Source organism: Mytilus californianus, unplaced genomic scaffold, assembly GCF_021869535.1.
Source record: "Mytilus californianus isolate M0D057914Y unplaced genomic scaffold, xbMytCali1.0.p SCAF_7, whole genome shotgun sequence".
NCBI classification, from domain to species: Eukaryota; Metazoa; Mollusca; class Bivalvia; order Mytilida; family Mytilidae; genus Mytilus; species Mytilus californianus.
This window is the reverse complement of record NW_026262723.1, coordinates 82,629,501-82,652,315: the sequence shown is the minus strand read 5'-3', so window position 1 is coordinate 82,652,315 and position 22,815 is coordinate 82,629,501. Positions and strand designations below refer to the sequence as shown.

Below are 22,815 nucleotides of genomic sequence, written 5' to 3'. Positions count from 1 at the left end.
TTACCAAATTTAGATGTAATTGGTTTTTCCGGCGCAATGATGTCATATATGAAGTCATGTAAGGAAATTATTAAAATATACTTCATCAAAATATAGTCATTCATTTAACAGAAATGAATGATATAACGCAGCTATATATTTTGCTCATTTTAATCTCAGTTTCTGGTAAGTTATTCATTCAATCATTTCATGTATAAAAATATAAACTTTTATTGATAATGACATACATTTCTCTAATATGCTTGCTGCTTTGCAGTGGGTTATTTGCCAAATTAGCAATGACTCATCAATTTTAAATATTGACTTGTTTTCTTAAAATTGAAACAACAGTTATAACAGAGAAAAAGTAAGAGAGCATGGTGCAATCAAAATCCATAAATACATTAAGAACAAACAACACAGTTGTAAAAACGAAAAAACGTAATATTCGTCATGAATCCCACCAACACAACGGGATGAATTTAGTTCTTGAAACAGGTAGGGAAATCTTGCTTTTGTAGATGCACCCTTGGTGTTGTTCATGACAGATGAAAACTTGTTATAAGGAGGACGGGATTATTGCTTATGATAACTGAAACATACTTGTGATGATCTATGTAACACAGATATTCCAGAATATTTAGATTTCTCCAACAAAACGTCTTCAGCTTTACTATCGAACTACTGGAACAATAGCTTTAATATAAGCAGCGATTCTCAATAACTTTCAAAATATCATAAAGGAAATGCAAGCCATGGAGTACGGACTTCCTTAAGCTGGAAATATATCCTCTATATATATATATTCCGCAAGTTTATTTTTTTCTGTTTGGTAATAAATTAATAATAAGATCTATTTTGTTACATCCTGTGATCCGTTTATTTGGCAATCGCCAATGGCAGTCAGTAAGGTTTAAGAACATCAGTTGTTCAACCTGCTAGTCAAATGCGTTTTGTTAAAATATACTTTTTCGCTCATTTGGTCTTTTTAAAAATGTTGTTTGTACTGTATTTAGACCCCTCTACCAAGAAATTAGTTTTGCATGCACAGGTATAAAAATTGCAGTTTTTATCTTACGCAATCATAGGTTTCAACGTTGTTTTCAATTTAGATTTATATATAATAATAATAATAACGTCTGAACCAGTGACAACTCTACGACAGATTTTATCCATCGGATCACCAGTGATGGTGATACAAGGCTGAAAACACATTCTGTATATATAATTCGTCTAAATAACAGCCCAACAATGTTAGATCTGTAAATTTGCGGAATCAAATTTGTGTTCTTCCCTGGCCGGGATTCGAACTCATATAATTGCATGCACACGTATAAAAATTGCGGTTTTTATCCAACGCAATCATAGGTTTGAACGTTGTTTTCAATTTAGACTTGTTTATATTTTTTCGTTTGGGCTTGTATTATATTTGCCTTTGGGTTTATAGGATCCGTTCATCCTATTTTGACTCCTCAAAATTCAAGATTCTATCCTTAATTGAGGTAAATTGTATGGCTTTCCAAATACAGTATCGATTCCTAACATCACTGAAGAGACATTAATTGTCGAAATCCGGATATGGTGTACAAAAACCTTTGCACCTTTTGTTTGCGGTATATCATCTTTTCCGCAAGTTTATTGTTTTCTGTTTAGTATTAAATTTATAATTAAGATCCATTTTTACATCGGTGATCCGTTTATTTGGCAATCGCCAATGGCAGTCAGCAGGGTTTATGAACATTTGTTGTTCGACCTGTTAGTCAAATGCGTTTTGTTAAAATATACTTTTTCACTTTTTTGGTCTTTTGGAAAATGTTGTTTGTGCTGTATTTAGACCCCTCTAACAAAAAATTTGTTTTGCATGCACACGTATAAAAATTGCGGTTTTTATCCAACGCAATCATAGGTTTGAACGTTGTTATCAATTTAAACTTGTTTATATATATATATAGCTGCTGCCCAAATTTGGCAGCAAGGAGGTGATCCAACTCATTTTAGTTCTCAATAATTAAAAAAACAGCAAAATTAATGTGAAATCATATTCACTGAAATTTGAACTCCTAAAGTAGGTAAATGTTTTGGTTATTTAAATACATGTCGTTTTGGTTTAATAGAACATTATATTTTTATTTTTTTATTGCTAGGATGTTCAGTTTTCATCGGATTCCCAGAAAGTAGCTGGGCAACTAGTTCAGATGTGTGCTCTCTTCCAGTGATAGAAAAGATAAACACCACTGTCATATCTAATAAATCATCGAGTTACATGGATTATAAGAAAGCAGAAAAAGCTTGGACAGGAACAGTAATTAAATACACAAAATGGGCTGCGTTAATAGGTATGTTCCGTATCTGAATTACACCAGTAGTGATTATTATCAAAAAATATGCTGAACATTATCAAAAAATATGCTGAACACAAAAAATAGTTTTTAAATCCGGAAAAATTAGACATTTGATTTCAAATAAAACATTTAGTTTAGTAGTTTCATTGCCTTATCAAATTTTTCTCTACAAATGAAGATGTGTAATTAAAATATCAAAAGCACTCACTCTGTTACTTCCACACCTGATTTTTTTGCTCCTGTACGAGTATGTTTTTTTTTTTTTTTTTTGCAATGGCAGTTTGAGATAAAACATAGTAAGAAACCAGTTGAATGACTTTAATGCTTTAATTGACAGGATGTGGCAGAAGTTTTTCACCTATGGATTTTGGGATAAGTGTAAAAACGACTGAAGATTGTTTAAGACATTGTACTGATGATGCATCTACTACCTACTTTATAATTAAGGTATTTTTTTTCAATTGCGCAAACGCAAGAAGGTAAAAATGTGTATGCGAGTATGAACAGGTAAGGATATGTTGTGCTGTACAGTATTTGTTTCATTCCTGTTATCCTTTTTATTTATTATTGACCAATCTGGTAAACTTTCAACCACGACTGTCATTATAAGTGACAATTCCTTAATACAATCATTTTATCTAGTGAATATTGGAATAATATTTAATCAACTTATATGTCGTTTCATTGCCTAAATTTAAGAAAAATAATTCTCAAATCATGGATAGCTAGTAAAGAAGTACATTTGAAATAAAAATTAATCACTGTTTAAAATATGAGAAAAAATATGCAGATTACTTTTGGATAAATCATAAATCTGTAGTCAATTTGACATTATAACTTCTTTCGTTTTTGTGAATAATTATTTTCTTTAACTCTTTAAAAGTGGTATCTGTGATCCATTGACCTATGGCTTTCCAATGTTTTTAATTTCTTTCTTTCACAACTTATAGTAATGCTTTTGAGGTTTTAAATTTAGACACTGAGAGAAGTTTTGTCTTCTCCATAGTACATATTATATTAATATTAATCTGTACTTTTTCAGAGCTCTAGATGCTACTGCCTTACTTATAAACCTGAAATTAACATAGGTGACATAAATGACTGCAGAACAAAATGTAGCAATGCCAGCTACACTCCTTGTAGTTCCGGTCGGTCAGCTCTGGTGTTTACATTTGTTGAAGGTAAACATTAAATATTTTTGTCTTACTCTTTTTAATTTTTATCAATTTTACTCGACACTGAAAATCCACAACATAACTGAAAAGAAATTTAATAGCAATACTTTTTTTATTTGCAGATTTAAACATAGAGTCAACAAAAGCGTATATAGAAAAAGAGTGTCTAACAACAACCAAAGACAAAAGCAAGTATTTGATCCGTGACTGCAATGCAACATATTTATTTGGATGTAAAAATACGTCATGTAAGTTTTTTTTAATATTTACCCGTGGTAATATAGATCTCATGTATTCAAGTATTAAATGAGTATAGGCTTTCAAATTTTTGTGAATGTTTCTGATGAAAGTAAATCCAAAACATCGTTCGGACGCAGCGATTCTACTGCTTGTGATATCATCACATCATTAGTCAGTGCTTCGGTACTGACATGATTTATACTTTTCTTCCCAGTTTATATATTTCGAAATTATTAAGAAACTAAGGTTCAAACTCCCTTAAGCAAGGTTGAATTTAATTGAATTTAGCAATACTTTGTATGCCCCTTTCGCCATACAGCTCCTCGTGTAAGCAGGTATTTAAGCAGTTTTGTCCATCAAGTATTTGGTTTTGAGAGATCCTGATGAAGGTATTTAAAAAAAAAAAACTTTATATTGTGTTTATTTTTCCATCTACGAAAAGTAGCAAGATATTATCATAAGTTAAGTAACATGTAAAAGTAACAATTCCATGACAGATGTGTCATCATTTTCTTTGTGTGTGCATGAATAAGCGTAACATTTAAACTGGTCTTCATTGAAATGAGTGAAATATCTGTAAAAATCAGTGTACTGTAAACAATAGACTTTTGAAGGCATGATACTTTCCTGTTTCCGCCCTAAAAACTATTAATTGTAAATTACATCATCGTGTCATCATTTGTACGGGGTTGGTAATAAATATAAAAATACGATTTTATTCGGTTAAATTGGCTGATTATTAATTCATTGAATGTGCGTCTAATACTTTTATAATAATTATTGCAGCTGAGTTGATACCTAAGTCATGGTATGAATATCAAGAGTTTTGTTTGAAACAGGGAAGTTCCGTACTGTATAAAAGAAATACAATAGGAAACAAGGCTAAAGCAGGCATTTCTTATTGGACTCCGATTTTTAGGTCACATACCGTGGTTAATGGTAACTTTATTATATATCTTTTGTCTTGATTTGCATATTATCGTCAGATATATTATTTACGCTTTTTTTTTTGTCTGCTCTAATCTGTTCGTTTTATCACATGTTTAAGGATGCACTCTGAGCAGTTAAGTGAAATTGGTAAAATAACTTAAAGCACTTGGTGAGATTGGTCCCCTCATGCTGGTATAAAAAAACTTATTCCTTTTAATCTGATTTGATTGAACTATTCAAAACATTCTTGGGTATTTTTCTGTCAAGTATTTTTCAATGTTTGTTGGTGTTGCCATTAATTTCCAAACAACAAAAAATGCTTTACTCAGATTAATCTATTGTGGTATTTTAAATGATGATTGTAGTTGAGGTAATGCCAATGTTATTCAGAATGTGTATAAGAAACATATCTTTACTTTATATTTCATTATTTTTTAAATATAAAACATAAACTTTATTTGGGATAAATAAAAAGAAACATAAAAAATTAGATTGTTCAATATAAGTCAGGAATTCGTATAATAATCATCTACTCCAAAGTTTTAAAAACATCTTTTGTATAAGAAAAAAAAAACATCTCAGCTGCTCTTAAATCATATTCAAATCCTGCTCAAATGCTGGCATCCGTCCTGTTGCTCATGACAAGGGAACATTCGGTTATTATAATTATATTTTATATTTACAGGAAAACATACAGGAAAAGAATTTTGTCTTGCCGTCTCAAATGCGGAATCGAAATATTTTATTGTTGAAAATTGTACATCTCAGTTTCCCTTCCTATGTTCAGGTGATCGTAAGTGTTAAGTTCTACTTTTTTATGTTTTATGTCGTGTTTTGAAATTTTATTTAAAGCGAACAATTTGTGCAATTTTGCGTTATAATTTTGAATTTATGTTGTTCATTTGTAGGGACTGCAGATTTAATTCATTAACTGTTTTTTTCTAATTTTTAAAAAATGATAAAAATAAAAGTATAATTTTCTCGTGAAATCATCAATTTACCATTCTAATACAATCATCTAATGATACCAGAAATACTGGATATCAAGAAACGATCTATCAAGTCAACCCGACGTTAATAGCATACATGTGAGGTATGGAACTTAAGAATTGATAAAATTGTGTTTTATTTGGGAATAATGTTGCAAATGGCCAGTAAATATGCGTATGCTTTACGAATAAAATTATCTCAAAAATGTCTTCTACGAAATAACTTGGAAAATAATTTGCTAATTATGTTATTTATGATCTTGTGATTAAATGTCCTATAAGCTAAACCTTAATCTTTCGAGTTAATAAGGGACAGTTGAGCAATTCACAGCTGTGCTAGCGTAAAGTATTTACGTATATATTTATGATGTATATCATAACTGTGTAGTGTTGGCAATGTATTAACACCATTGTAATGTAATGTATTTTAACACTGAAATACACTTGAAAAGAAGAGATATCGAGAAATGAACAATAAACAATATTCAATAAAACTGAAATTCTTACTGCAAATATTTATTACTGCTAGAAAAAATGACATAATTTTAATGCACACAACACGCGTTTCTGGACTAATCTTAATTAATTCAAAGAAGACCTAAAATATAACATCTACTTTATAGGCGTTCGTATCAAGCTTAGATTAAGCACAATTACATATGAACTGAAAACTGACAGACATATGTATCAGTTCGTTTATGCAAGTACTCTTAAAGAAAAACGTACTGACTATGCTTTATGTCGTAACATGATATGCCAAAAATATATGGAATAAGTAACACTGAAATTCAGAAATGATAACAGATGTATTTCCAAAATACTTTTTAAGACATACTTTGACAAATAAATTTGATGACACGTAAAACCACTTTGGATAATAATTTGATAAACAAAACTCTTTTAACTTTTAAAAAAAATAAGAAGCATAAACCCTCAAGCCAAGCATTGCGGTATGTATATTTCAAATACAAAATGTAAGAGATGAACTCTTTATAAATTGGAAAAAGGGTATTTGGAGGATTTATATGACAAAATGATCAAAGAAAATGATTTTCTAGTCGCAGTTTTCATTTTTTTAAGTTGTGTGTGAGATCTTCAACGACTAGTTGGAGATCTTACATTTTGTAGTAAGAACAAATTATTTGCTAGTACTGTTATCATATTCACCAATAAACATTACATTCAAGTCGCATATTTTAGGTCCTAGGCTAATTAATAAATTGGTTGATTAAATGTGGTTTTCTTGCCGTCCAGTTGCACTATTTTAGGCATATTTTAGACGAGTTATCAATAATTACATTACACTGGCTTGCAAAGTCTTTTTGCAAAGACTGAAAAAAGTAAACACAACAAAAGACATTTTAATGTAGCCTCTGTTGTTAAAAATAATAATTTTATATCAGTAAAAAGTTTTTAAAAAAATTTCTGAAAATACCGACTTTCCTCTATGGCTTTCATCAGCAGTCATTGTGATCTGCAGTGTTAATACTGTATTTTTTTATCGTTATATGTATTCCATTGATATTTGAAATATCTAACAAAATGTAGGGGAAAAAAATAGCGTAGCTTGAAAAAATGGTTTTCCATTTTTAGGTTATAGAAATGTTTTTTTTCTTGATAATCCAGAAAAAAATATATATATGACTCCAAAACGTGCTGAACATATAATCTCGATTAGAGTTGAAGAACTATATGCACAAAATATGAAAAATATGCTGTTTACGTCGCTGAGACAGCAAACCAACGACACAATATCTAACAAACATATCAATGTTTTTCAATAGACAGGTGTCTTTGTAATATGTACACCTTATTTAAGGGCTGTCAGCAGTGATTTGATTGGTATCACATGTTTTTAATTCTTCTCTCAGGTGTTTCGAGTTTTATTTTTCCCTGGGTTAAAATATTTATGAAGCGTTTAATAATAGATACATAATGGCATAATCAAAATAGTTCAATGTTCATATATATAGATATTCGCCTTATGTGACGTGGTAACACTACGACTATTGAAGTTATATTTTTATATAGCGAATGTGGTCGAGTGGTCCAGAACACTAGACATGGGGCTAAGCGATTGGTGCTGTAGTGTATCAAAGGTGTGAGTTCAAATCCCGTTGAGGGACAAAAATTTGTCGGCATAAAAATCTAATTCTAACACTGTTGTGTTTAATTTTCAGACTTATATATATATTATTTCTAAACTATGGTAAAGCTTGGAGCTTTATGTTATCAAGTTTCTGTTATTTGCTCGATCGGTTCTAATTTGACAAATATTTTTTTCTATGAGAAAAAAGGGTTTTAAAATAAGATTTAAACTTTGCATATATTCATTAACAGTTATTAGTTGAAACAAATAGTATAGAAAGCATTTAATATAGTTTTTTTTACATATTATATCTTCAAAAAATGTAAGTGATCCCGCTTACAGGAAATGTTGATAGATAGAGTGTAAATGTAATGGTACTTATATTTTTAGAAATGAAGAATATGATCGATAACAGTAAATCAAATGATAGGTATCCACGTTACATAACTCTTCCTTTACCTGGTAAGTTGTATCCTAAGTAAATATATAGGAAATACCCAGGGAACATCAAGAATCGAAATTGAAAATGATAAAAACAACATCATATCTAAAATGGATAATTATCAAAAACACAAACGTAAGTCCGTACAACACTGAATAAAAGAAAAATAAAAAAATCGAACAACATGATTTAAATATAAATGCTACAAACATCTGGAAGCAGGGGGAGGGGGGGGGGGGGAGAAAAGGGAAAATTTGGATCATGAAACTCGTTTTCTTGTTACAAAACAAACAAGTTAAATTTACTGAACATTCTTATATAAAATTAAACTATCTGTGTTACTATTATATCGCTACGTTAAAAAATGGAGTCAAACAAAAAATATTTTGTTTTTGTAAAAACAGTTATAACAAGATAAATCGCATAATTTCCATCATAAGATATATATTCCTTTTCATCGACTAATGTGTTTTAATATCCTTTTGGTATCTTCTGCTTCTGTCTCTCCTAGTAAATAACATGAAAATATAGGTTTTCACAATTTTTCAGTTCAAATCCTCTTCATGATTTTTTTGTCTAAAACTTGTCAACAGCAAGGTATTCACAAAAGTGTGTCAAAAGGAAACATATATATTAAGGTTTGGGTTTAAGGTTCATTCATGTAATAATATAATCAGTTAAATGGTTTTCCTAAGATGTATTTGAATAGACGACTGCCATTGTCAGTATTTGGTACCTTGAGCAGTCAAGTTTGCTTGAAGGCAACTACCTTTAGTTATTTCTAGTTATTTTCCCCCAAATAAATACAATCAACGTACGTAACAGTTAACTTTCATTTTCCTGCCTGTCACAGGAACCACCACCATGTCCGATTATAGTCGAATAAGGGCAGACCACTCGATTTGATATTAAAGTAAATAAAAATAAATACATATACAAAGTCAACTTTCAAAACGTTTTGTTTCATTTATATTTTAGAAACTTTACAAAATGTTTGCCTATTATCGCCATCAGACTTGCAACTGATACAAGAGACTGTCCTGATAGTATTCCTCTGAGTTTCATTATATTTTGGACATTGTTTCTATACGTATTTGCTCACAGAATGTTTATATAGACTCACAGTTAGATTTTTTTGCTTGTGAAAGAGCTGTCACATATTTCATTTTATTAATGTTCTATTTCTTTTACTGTATTTTATCCCAGCCCTCTTCTATGGTTTTACTAAGAATTTTTATATCATTCTGTATTTGTCTTGTATTAGGTCCCGGGACAGTTATCGTCATTTAATTTTCGTTGTCTACAAATACAGTCCCTAGTGAGGACAGTGTATAACTTGCGTACATTCTTTTCTTACACCTTCCAAATTTATGTATCTATATTGTATACATAAAATAGTATGTGTGGAGGTTACATGTATAAACAATTTGGAGTAATTTTTACATGTAGGTAAAGTAGTGATCTGGTCCAGTTTGAAATGGTCAATAATTAGTATGTCTAGATCTAAAGCTGTCAAACTGTATTATACACCCCTTTACATAAAATTGTAATTGCTTTAAGTGACAGCCTATAGACTTTTCTATAATTTTGATATAATTTGTCCCAATAGTAGTACACTACACTGTAAAAATCTTTTTTGGATAGAGCAGGTGTGATTTTATAAATTTTCCTTTTCTGTCTTTAATAAATGTACTACGATATAACTGTTTTTTTCGGACCAGTGTTTGTTATATGTCTGTTTTATTATACAAACGTCATTCTGTAAGGCTGTTCAATATAGTTTTTATGAGAATTCTTCGACTGCTGTATGAATTGTTTATATATTCCGTTATAATTGTAATCCTTTTTCAATGTTATGACTTTCGGCCTCATTTAATTTTCTCATTACCCTTAATAAATCATGATTTTACGGAATGGCAAGAAAATAAAATACATCACTCCTTCAAGAACTTGCACGTGTTCAAAAAACCGCATTTCAAATATAAAATCAACCGCCGTCAATCGAAATTCCCCTTCTTTATTTAGCACTTTTTACAATTGTGTCAAAGGTGGCAATGCCGCTGCAGCCAGATTATCAAATAAAAATGCACGTGGATATCCACAAATATTCCCGTGCAATGCCAGAAAATGATTAACCTACTCTAGATTATCTTCTAATAATACTGTTAGGTCAACAGTGAACGGGAGAGATTTTTCGCTTTCCTTTTCCTGTGACATTACATTAAAAACTCAAGGCCTCTTTTATCTGGTACTTGTACAAAGGCAAAGTGTGGTATACATTATGTAGGAAAAACAGGACTGGAATTTTTTTAACGAACACAGCAACATCTATACCGCTTCCGAAAACTTTAGAAATTCATAAGTATAATTTACTACAATTTAGGTAAACACAATCACAATATTAAATGTATAAGTTTCGAACCACTCGAAACGATCCAGAAACATCAAGGGCAATCGTATGAAAAATTTCATGATTCCCGTAAAATTATCGAATTGTCTTGGATTAAACGACTGCAGACAGCATATCCCCTGGGTCTAAATGACAATATTATGGCACACGGGCGCATATCTAAAACTTCTTAAGTTGATATCACGAATATTGTTGATAAAAGACAACGTTATAATAGGTCTCATGACAAACGTATCAATCGAAATCGACGAATTAAACATAGTATAAAAATATACTTGATGATCTCCTATCTATATTTAAAAACAATGGTAGGCATCAATTATTATGTTATTGGATCAAATAACAATCAAACTTGATAAACTTGAAGATCATTAATGGTATTTTCTCTCAATTAAATATATTTATAGAGATATTGATGTCATCAACTTATCGAGTATATTTAATGTCCCTGCCATTCAAAACTTTATACCTCCCTTTTTTGATAACACAGAACCACCTATTATTTCGTATACATATAAAAACCCAGCAGAAGTTAAATTCTTAATTATACGTCAGTAACATCAGACGTCAGTGTAGAAAATAATACTCCTCTAACTTGAGACTGTGAATCGTCGAATTTTAGATATGATCCATATTGCCATATTATACGGGGAACCTCAATATCGTTCAAGACCGAGAGGTTATTTGAAAAAAGTACCAAAATATCTAAAATAGGTTGAAAACAGTGTCGTCAGGTCACAAAAGACGCTCTTTCGTCGTATTGTAAAAATTGGTGTAAACTGGAAAGATCTGATAAAAAATCTCTTGATTCTTATTTAAATAAGTATATGAATGTTGTGGATATTCGAATATCACATTTTGAAAATAATTTAGAATAAATAAAAGCGTACAAAATACGCCAATTTCTAGAATAAGAAACAAACTTCAAGTACTCCCAAAGCTTTTTGTATTTGTACCGGCCGACAAAGCAGTCAACAATGTGGTGGTGGTATGCCGTAAATACTACACGGACATTATTAAGAATGAAATTTTAAATTCTTCTACATTCAAGTCCGTGCGCTCCACTTTCCTAAACTACAAAAAAACAATAAAATGTTTCATCTCGGCCTCTAGTGAGTGTTCTTATCTTTCATTGCTTTTAACTAGCGCTTTAACTGCTATCAATAAAACATATGAGAATAGTGAAATTAACTATTTTTGGAGAGTAAAAAATCTTTGGATGTTTTAGATAAATTTCGTGCTTTTGATGGTCCTTTTGATTTTGATGACAGTTTTGACTATTCAACTCTTTACACTACACTTCCACACAATCTTATCAACAAAAGTTTTCTTATTTAATTAAATGGTCGTGGTAAATCTGAATGCAAATATATTTGCTGCAACTCATTTAAAGCCGTCTTCACTGATGAGAAAGGTAAATATGCTAGATATACTTACTGGAGGTGTTATGATATGATTGAAGCTGTTAATTATCACCCTGATAATTTGTATGTAGGTTTCGGCAATAAAGTTTATCGACAGGTTGTAGGTATTCCTTTGGGCACCGGATGCGCCCCTTTAATAGCAGACTTGTTCTTGTACTGTTATGAATCACAGTTTATAACCAAACTCAGTAAAGTCCCATCTAAATTGCATTTAATTAATAAATTCAACAACACTTACCGTTATCTTGATGATATTTTTTCGCTATATAATCAAGAATTTTCTTAATATACTACCGAAATTTACCCTAATGAACTTACTTTAGATAAATCAAATTTAAACGCTAATAACTGTCCTTTCTTAGATTTAGATCTTTCAGTTTTACACGGGAAACTCTATACTAAAATTTACGACAAAAGGGACAATTTTTTGTTCCCTATTGTTAATTTTCCTTTTTTGGACGGTGATGTACCTTTGGCACCATCTTACGGTATTTATATAGTAAAACTCATTCGCTATGACCGTGTTTGTTGTGACGTTTTCGATTTCAATTGACGTAATCTATGTATTACTGGTAAATTATTAAGTCATGGATTTCGTTACCATAGATATAAAGATTTGGTTTTGAATTTTGGTTGTACCTGTAAAAAACTTATTTCAAACGGGATAGCACATCCTCATTTTTACGGAGATGTTGTTTTCCGAGCCCGGAAATTTAGAAACGATCCCGGTAAACTTATCGATCCTTTAAACAAACTTATTCGAAAAGGCTACCAATTCAACACTGTAATTAGATCTTTGAATATTTTTTGTTTTTTTTTGTAATTAATATTGATTTTGTTATCAGTAAATTAAAATCAAACTAAATATTATTGTTATATACATATGCACATTCATGGCTCTTCAATCTGTCGATTCCTGTATCTTGGCATTGCACAAGGTCGTGTTTTTCTTTGACTGTTGATGACGTCTTTATACTAAATCCATTGGATGTTAGATGTGTACTGATTGATATTTTAGTTTTAGATGCATGCATTGCTTTTTTTATTAGTTGTTATTGGCTTTGAACTGGCTGTCAGTAACTGCGAGTACTCTCATATATGTACTTAGTGTCTTTTTGTTGTGGGGATGTATAAGTACAATGCCACGTCCGCTCTATGTTTTTGTTAAGTGTATTTCTGCTTTGTATCCATCTGATGAGTTAAGCCCTTTTCAATTTTTTTTTTTTTTTGTTGCTCGTTCTTATATTGTACTGTTACACCACTGTCCTAGGTTAGGGGGAAAGTTGGCGCCTTCAAACTAGTTTAACCCCACCACGATTTATATGTGCCTGTCCCAAGTTAGCAGCCTGTAATTCATGGTTGACGTTTATTGCTGTTTCTCATATTTGTTTATTGCTGTTTCTCATATTTTTTAATTGCTGTTTTCATATTTGTTTATTGCTGTTTCTCAGATTTGTGTATTGCTGTTTCTCATTTTTGTTTATCGTTTATTGTTTCGTAAGTTTGTTCTAGTGTAGTGCCGTTGCACCACTGTCCCAGGTTAAGGGAGGGTTGGCCTCTTCAAACTAGTTTAACCCTGTAAATTCTGTATGTGCCTGTCTCAAGTCAGGAGCATGTAATTCAGTGGTTGTCGTTTGTTGCTGTATATCATATTTGTTTTTCGTTCATTATTTTGTACATAAATCAGGCAGTTAGTTTTCTCGTTTGAATTGTTTTACATTTGTCATTTCGGGGTCTTTTATAGCGGTATGGGTTTTACTCATTGTTAATGCCGTACGGTGACCTATAGTTGTTAATTTCTGTGTCATTTGGTCTCTTGTGGAGAGTTGTCTCATTGGCAAGCAAACCATATTTCTTTGTGCTTTTATGTTCCTTTTGATTGTACGACTCTTGACGTGACTCGATATTTATGCATCCAGCTATCGGGTTTTTGACGTTGAACGTTCCTGGTGTAGATGTGCGATTCGGACGCAAGAGGTTTTTATAGTGTTGTATTTATTTTGACTACCCTTTTCTTTATATTTTGCTTAATCGAGAAAGTTTATACTATATACTGTATGTACTATCAACTACTAACACTTTTTTGTTGGTGTCTATGTTAAATTTATTTGTATGTTTGTTTGGATATTTTTTGTCAGTTGTGTTGTATATTTTACACAATTTTTGATACTGGATCCCACTTATCGTTACATCAACCTATTATATATGTTTGGGTTGCTTACACTATTTTGTCAATATAACGGAACTATTAACTACATTCATACAAGTAGAAGGATTAGCTAGCTGTAAAACCGGGTGAAACCCACCACTTTCTTCGGAAAATGTATGTACCAAGTCAGGAATATGACAGTTCTTTCCCTTTGGTTATTAAAATGTAACGTTTGATTTTTCGGTTTCTATGGACTTCCTTCTTTTTGAATTTACCTTAGAGTGTTTTTTGTCAGTTGTGTTGTATATTTTACACAATTTTTGATTCTGGATCCCACTTATCGTTACATTAACCTATTATATATGTTTGGGTTGCTTACACTAATTTGTCAATATAACGGAACTATTAACTACATTCATACAAGTGGAAGGTTTAGCTAGCTGTAAAACCGGGTGAAACCCACCACTTTCTTCGGAAAATGTATGTACCGAGTCAGGAATATGACAGTTCTTTTCCTTTGGTAATTAAAATCTAACGTTTGATTTTGTCAGTTTCTATGGACTTCCTTCTTTTTGAATTTACCTTAGAGTGTTTTTTTTTTTTTAAGAAATTATTTACCTGTCATTCTTAAAAAATTAAATGTTGGAGAAACGTTAACACACCGTTAACCCTCTCATGTATGTGTGTTCTCACTGCATCTATTTCATAAATAAAAAGTTCGTTTAAGATTATGAACACTTTTACAATATCAGTGGTGTTTACTTGCTTACAGTAATTCATTGTTTTATATTAATGATGATACATTTTTTCGTTGTTGACCTATATAGGTTTAGAAACCCACCACTTTCTTCGGAAAATGTATGTACCGAGTCAGGAATATGACAGTTCTTTTCCTTGGTAATTAAAATCTAACGTTTGATTTTGTCAGTTTCTATGGACTTCCTTCTTTTTGAATTTACCTTAGAGTGTTTTTTTTTTAAAGAAATTATTTACCTGTAATTCTTAAAAAATTAAATGTTGGAGAAACGTTAACACACCGTTAACCCTCTCATGTATGTGTGTTCTCACTGCATCTATTTCATAAATAAAAAGTTCGTTTAAGATTATGAATACTTTTACAATATCAGTGATGTTTACTTGCTTACAGTAATTCATTGTTTTATATTAATGATGATACATTTTTTCGTTGTTGACCTATATAGGTTTAGAGCATCTCAAAAGCAGAAATATGAAGTCCTAATGTATCATAGAATATATTAAAAATCGAAGTATTTTGTCATTACAACTAGAAAAAATTCCTAAGAATAAGAAAATGTGTTTCCATTTTGAAGTTATTTCATTTATGACATTTATAGCTGTTATGAAGTAAAATGTGTCTTTTATTGTAGTTGTAGTAGCAGTCATTCTGTTTGTAATTATCCTGATATTTATTATAGTTTTAATCAGTACTAAAGCATTCAAAAAGTAAGTATGTTAAGTTTATCTATGAAAAATTATGGCACTTGGATTAAATATTTGAGAAATCTTACGAACGTTCAATCTTTTTCCTATATCATATGTAGTCTAGTATACAATGTGGTGTGTCATTTAAACGATAGTTTTTTCACGTTTAGGTATCACAACCTACTAGTGAGTGTAGTTAGATTTTTCTTTTTCATTTCATCTTTTCTTATTTCAAGGTGTAACTCTTTGGGCTAAATAAAAATACCATATCTTTTTTTCACTTAACTCATCAGTTATTTGAGGAAATTAATCAAAATTAAGTCAGCAATGGCTTACTACAAACATACATTTACAGAATTCGCATTTATCAAGAAAAGTTAAAGAAAGTTAATGAAAGGCTACCTGGTACAGAATTTTCAAATTACACCGGAATAGAAGATACTAACGAAGAATTACATGATTCAGCATATAAAGAACTGTCAGATAACGTGTCACAACTGAGAACAAATTGTCACGAAAGGAAAATGGATACATCAGAAGACACTTTTGATTACCAAGATTATCTAGTACCTGAACAGCACTACCATACTATTCCGGACGTGGAAGTACATTACGACGCGGCAGACGTAGCAGAAAGAAATTCAAACAAAGAAAATTTCGATAGCGATGACTATTTAGAACCTGTTATATAATCTTGTTGGTGTGATCAATGGATGATAATATGCATTGAATAATATATCATTATTAAAAAAATTAAATACAGAATCCATTATTATTTAATTGTGAATACAAAATAAACAGGTAAAGTAAGCTAACATTAAAACAAATGTACTGATGCTAACATAGATTATTTAAAAAATATAAAAACCTTGATTTTATACTTTTTTGGGGGATACAATTCGGGATTTTTTAAAATGAACCCGAGGATAAAACATGCTACACCGAAAAACAAGTAATCAGTATGCTAGATTTATTAAGTGCCAAAATATTTATTGAATTTTGTGGTAAGATTTTTCATCAGGTTGTCGGCATTCCTATGACACTAGCTGTGGGTCTTTTCGTGCCGACCTTTTCTTATTTTCATACGAGTCGGATTTCCTGCAGACACTTGTAAAAACAAGACGATCAAGAAGCTAGATCATTTAATTTCACATACAGGTACATTGATGATGTCCTTCCCATTAACAATCCAAACTGTTATGACTGGGTCCCATTAGTATATCCACCTGAACTAGATATTTAAACAAACCACATGTAAAGCTTCTCTTTTAGACTCGTACATTGAATCTGACTGGAGCGGTCTTCTTAGTACCAGCTGAATCTATGACAAACGAGACGATTTCAATTTTGAAATTATAAATTTTCTTCACCTTAGCAGCAATATTCCAACTTATAGTACGTATGCAGAATACATTTCTTAACCTATACGATTTCAAGAGCTTGCAGCTGCTACTCAGATTTTGTAGATCATTTCACATCTTTTTATGTCGGGGCCTTCTATAGGTGACTATACGGTATGGATTATTCCCATTGTTGAAGTCCGAATCGTGACCTTAGATTGCTGATATCTTCATCATTTGAACCTTGTTGGATAATTGTCTCATCTCCTTATTTTTCACAATACCTAAGCTAAGCAACAAATAATCAAAAGGCCAACAAATGTTTTGTTAGACGGGCTATAATTTTATGTTAGCGAAACGAGGCAAAAGATACCAAAGAGACATTCGAGAGAAACTGACAGCGCCAAGGCAAAAACAAAAGTAGATGAAAAGTCAAACAAGTTTACAAAACATTACAGAGAAAACTATTAAACGAGCAACACGATTCCTATCAGAATATTAGGGTGGTCTCATGTGCTTCGGAAGGGTAAGCAGATCTTACCTTAACCGTCATATTTAAATGTTCTTCTATAAAAAAAAACGTTTATAAGATATATTAACTACTTAGGGATCATGCAATAACGGATTGGTAATGGAAACTTATCTAACCCTCAGACATCACCAAAATTGAAATTTTAAAATTGAATCACTTTTCTATCACCAAGGATAGACGAAATCAAAATAAGAAGATGATGTGGTGTGGTATAATTGTCAATGAGAGAAATCTCCAGAAGAGACCAACTGACGTAGAAACTAACAACCATAGGTCACCGTACGGCCTTCGACAATGATAATAACCATACGCATAATAGGCCCCGAAATGACAAATGTAGAACTATTCAAACGAAAAAAACTAACAGCCTGATTTATGTACAAAACAATTAACAAAATAAAATATGATTAAAGCAAAAAACAAAAACAACCGAATTACAGGCTCCTGACTAGGAACAGGCACATACAGAATCTGGCGGTGTTAAACATGTTTGCTGGAGTCAAACCCTTCCCCTAACATTAGACAGTGGCGAAGCAGTGCAACATAAGAACAAACTATAAAATCAGTAGAAAACCATAAAAACAACTAACAAAAGCGCAGACATAAAGTACATATCTGAGAATGCTCGCAATTATTGAAAGCTAGTTCTAAGCCAATAACAACTAGTTAACTATAGGCTCTAAAGAGCCTGGGTCGCTCACCTAGGTCTATATGCATCTTCATCAATGGACACTCTCCAACATTGTGGACTAGAATAGAATGCATGACAAAAATATCTTTTTATTTTGAGTTTGTATTACTAATAATTTTTCTGTTTACAGTTTCTCTCTATCTTCTTTTGCCCATTACACAAAAAAGGGTAAAATCACTCTTCTTAAGAGTCCACTAACGATTTCGGCAAAATTTGACGTATTTGTATATCTTGTTTTGCTGTTTTTGTTTTGTTTTTTTGGCGATTTAAAGTGTCTATCTATTTATAATAGTTATCAAGATAATAGACAGACCACTAAACAGGTATAGGGGAGGGTTGAGATCTCACAAAACATGTTTAACCCCGCCGCATTTTTGCCCCTGTCCCAAGTCAGGAGCCTCTGGCCTTTGTAAGTCTTGTATGATTTTTAAGTTTAGTTCATTTATATATTTTGGAGTTTAGTATGACATCCATTATCACTGAACTAGTACACATTGTGTTTAGTGGCCAGCTGAAGCACGCCTCCGGGTGCTGGATTGTCCTGCTGTGTTGAAGACCCTTTGGTGGCCTTCGGCTGTTTTCTGCCCTTTGGTCGGGTTGTTGTCTCTGTGACACATTCCCCATTTCCATTCTCAATTTTATTGATCGAAATCGTCATTAAAGAGCAATTAATACAATAAGGAGTGAACTGAATAATTTAGACAGTAGACTTATTTGTAGATTTTGCCTTGTTGATCATTTTTGCTTTCTTAAGTTTCTATCTATCTCTTATAGGTTTTCAGATATGAGGCAAAATTCAAAAACATGGTAAAAATCGTCATTGAAGTGTAACAGCTCCAATAAAAGGTCATCTGATGATTCAACAAAGTTTACTTATTCGTAGATCTAGTCTTGCTGATAATTTTTGCTTATTTAAGTTTCTGTCTATCTATTTTTTTTTTAAGATATAAGGCAAAAAGGTAAAACATTTGTAAATCGTCAATAAAGGGCAATATCTTCAAAATGTAGTCATCTGACGATATCAATTATTTTAACTTATTTGTAGATGTTGTCTTGCTGATCATTTTTGCTGTTAAAGTTTTCTCTATCTATTGTGATTTTCAAGATAAAATGCAAAAAAGGAAACAAAACAAGAATGTGTCCATAGTACACGAATGCCCCATTTTCTATGTTCTGTGGACCGTGAAATTGGGGTCAAAACTCTAATTTGGCATTAGAATTCGAAAGATCATATGATAGGGAAAATGTGTACTACATGTAAGTTTCAAGTTGATTGGACTTCAACTTCATCAAAAATTACCTTGACCAAAAATTTTAACCTGTAGCGGGACTGACGAACGAACGGACGGACGGACAAACGGACGAACGAACGGACGCACAGACCGAAAAACATAATGCCTCGTGGGGGGCATAAAAATTGATAAACATTCGTCATTAAATGGAAATAACTCCTATAAGAAGTCGTCCGCCAGATTTGTGGTAAACGGACAATAGGTAGATCTCATGATTCAGAACATTTCTGCTTCGGGCAGATTTTCTCTATTTAAAGCAGTTTTCAAGATAATAGACAAAACTTGCATTTTACCCCTATAATCTATTTTTTAGTGGTTAGAAAATACATAAAATAACATCATTACAAACTTAATCCCAATTTTATATTCTATTTTTACAAATTTATCTGTGACGTCACTTTTTGTGGCGTTGATATATTCGTGTGACTCACAGTTCATAATTCTATTGTGGTGTAAATGAGAGGTGTCTGTTGTTATTCTATGGTTTACATGTTGTCATGTACTATTTTATTATTTATTTATGTATGTATCTTTCCTGAGTGTTCTTGCGTTTAGTTGTAATGTATTCCTGTGACGAAATGTTGTCATTTTAGCGGTATTTTTAACATTGCAATATAAGCGGGAGGTTTGGCAAGCCATAAAACCAGGTTCAACCCATAATTTTTTCTTAAAATGTCCATGATGTCCTGTACCAAGTCAGGAATATGGCATTTGTTATCAAATAGTCCATTTCTATATATGTTGGCTTTTGTTTTTGTAGCAGTTCAGTATTTTTGCCGTTCCGTTGTTTTCCTCTTATAGTTGATGTGTTTCCCTCGGTTTTGGTTTGTGACCCGGATTGTTTCAGTTAAATCGATTTATGACTATTGAACAGCGGTATACTACTATTTCCTGTGTTTAGCCATGTCGGCCACGTTGGTTGGCAGGCGGGTTTATCAGACACACTTTTTTAACAAGACACCCTAATAATGATTGTGGCCAAGTTTGGTTAAATTTGGGCTGTTAGTTTCAGAGGAGAAGATTTCTGTAAATGTTAACGACGACGGCAGACGACGACGGACGACGGACACTAAGTGATGAGAAAGATTCAATTGTCCCTTTGTATCTAAGACTAAATATCAATCAGTACACATATAAAACAATGAATTTAGTGTAAAGACGTCATTAACAGTAAAAGAAAAACATGTGCAATTCCAATATATAGGTATCGACAGATTGTAGTGCCGTGAATATGCATATATGTTTAACAATAATATTTATTACGGTATAATTTACAGATAACAAAATCAATATTTATACCAATGAAAACAATATTCAAAGATCTAATTACAGTGTTGAATAAGTTTATTTAAAGGATTGATAAGTTTACCCGGATCTTATCTAAATTTCCGGCTCGGTAAACAACATTCCCGTAAAAATTAGGATGTGCTATACCGTTTGAAATAAGTTTGTGGTAACGAAATTCCTGACTTTATAATTTGCTAGTAATACATAGATTAAGCTCATTGAAATCAAAAACGTCATTACAGACACGTTCATAGCTAACGAGTTGTGAAATATAAACACCGTAAGGCGGTGCCAAAGGAACATTACCGTCAAAAAAAAGGAAAATTAACAATAGGGAAACAAAAATCGTCGCTTTTGTCGTAAATTTTTGTGTAGAGTTTCTCGTGTAAAACTGAAAAATCTCAAGTTAGAAAAGAACGTTATTGCTGTTAATATTTGATTTATCTAAATCCTCTGGTAAATTTAGGCAGTATATTTAGAGAATTCTTGATTATTTAACGAAAAAATATCATCAAGATAACGGTAAGTGTTGTTGAATTCATCAATTAAACATGTTTACATTGAACATGTTTTATATACAAAATACATATACTCGACGCAATGTGTTTTTGGCAAAATTGAGAATATTAAAAATACTTTTTGACAATTGGTCAAATACTATAATTCGAAGCAACAGTAGATCATCGATGTTCAATCTCATAAACTTATTTAGGAGATAGAAAGAAAAAATGAAAGAATCGCATGAACTCCAAAAAGACACAAAACAAGAACGATACCTGGTGTGTCGACATGGTATGCGTTTACTGCTATACATGTATCACCTGCCATGCAAATGCAAACTCAGCACACATGGCACAATCGGGATGGCACACAAACGGTAAATTTGCAGATCAGACGACTATTTTGATATTTAAAGATCTAATGAACGCCACAAATTGTAACCATGCCCGAGCGTTACGTATTTTAAAATTGATATGTGTAAATGGCGTACGATGGGGCAAAGGTTATGTTACTGTTGAGAAACGGGAAGTTGACGATTGGAAAGTTTTCATGTTTGTCCAACTTTGTCATTATAGAGGAAAAGATGAAGATTTGAAGCAGACCTTCTTCTATCTTTAGAAGTATATCATTATTCTCAAGTTCTCTGGGATAATTGAAAAACACGAACTCATTGAAATATGGGTTATTGAGTTATAAGACATTATCAATATACCAGAATGTGAAATTGAAGAACTATGCAAGATGCTAATCTCTTTTTGTACTTGCGACGATTATGAATGAATATGCGCCTAAGCATCATCTTAATCGTTTGATCAACCTGACGGAGTCTAGTCTCAGTTCATCTCCATATTACTCAACTGAAAGTATCATTTTTATCATGTAAGCAATGACGAACTATTCAGGAAGCAGATTTTCCCACTAGAGACAGTCCACTACAAGCAAAAGCCATCAAGTGGTAGTAAATAAAGGTTGATACGGTAACTTTTACGCATTTTGAACAGCATGTGTTTCTGAACTAAATGACACCACGTACGAATAAGATAGTCTCAAACGTTTGAAAGAAAAATCAAAATGCATTTAATATTTTAACTAAAAAGGCTTAACTAAAAAAAATGATCTGGTTACAGGATACCATTGACACTACGAATTGTTAAAAAGTTTTTAATTTTAATGTAACCACCCATCTTGTCACTCAAAATTTGAGTTCTAGTGATAAACATTTAATTTACCAAATTTAGATGTAATTGCTTTTTCCGGCGCAATGAGGTCATATATGAAGTCATGTAAGGAAATTATTAAAATATACTTCATCAAAATATAGTCATTCATTTAACAGAAATGAATGATATAATGCAGCTATATATTTTGCTCATTTTAATCTCAGTTTCTGGTAAGTTATTCATTCAATCATTTCATGTATAAAAATATAAACTTTTATTGATAATGACATACATTTCTCTAATATGCTTGCTGCTTTGCAGTGGGTTATTTGCCAAATTAGCAATGACTCATCAATTTTAAATGTTGACTTTTTTTCTTAAAACTGAAACAACAGTTATA

General features: G+C 31.7%; 1 protein-coding gene across 11 annotated transcripts in view; it reads left to right on the top strand.

Annotated features, from left to right (window-relative positions):
* LOC127709319 (uncharacterized) overlaps positions 1–22,815 on the top strand; it is a 143,684-nt gene that overhangs the window by 31,492 nt on the left and 89,377 nt on the right. The window contains exons 1-10 of one of the 11 annotated variants that reach the window (XM_052214783.1): positions 66–165; positions 2,124–2,315; positions 2,659–2,768; positions 3,364–3,502; positions 3,619–3,744; positions 4,523–4,675; positions 5,352–5,459; positions 8,135–8,206; positions 15,558–15,633; positions 15,968–16,304. In XM_052214783.1, the coding sequence (XP_052070743.1) occupies positions 114–165; positions 2,124–2,315; positions 2,659–2,768; positions 3,364–3,502; positions 3,619–3,744; positions 4,523–4,675; positions 5,352–5,459; positions 8,135–8,206; positions 15,558–15,633; positions 15,968–16,304 (1,365 nt within the window). In that variant the 5' untranslated portion in view covers positions 66–113. Of the gene's footprint in view, positions 1–37; positions 166–2,123; positions 2,316–2,658; positions 2,769–3,363; positions 3,503–3,618; positions 3,745–4,522; positions 4,676–5,351; positions 5,460–8,134; positions 8,207–15,557; positions 15,634–15,967; positions 16,305–22,517; positions 22,646–22,815 lie in introns of those variants that run through there. The other 10 variants (XM_052214781.1, XM_052214782.1, XM_052214788.1 and 7 more) reach the window with 10 other exon arrangements.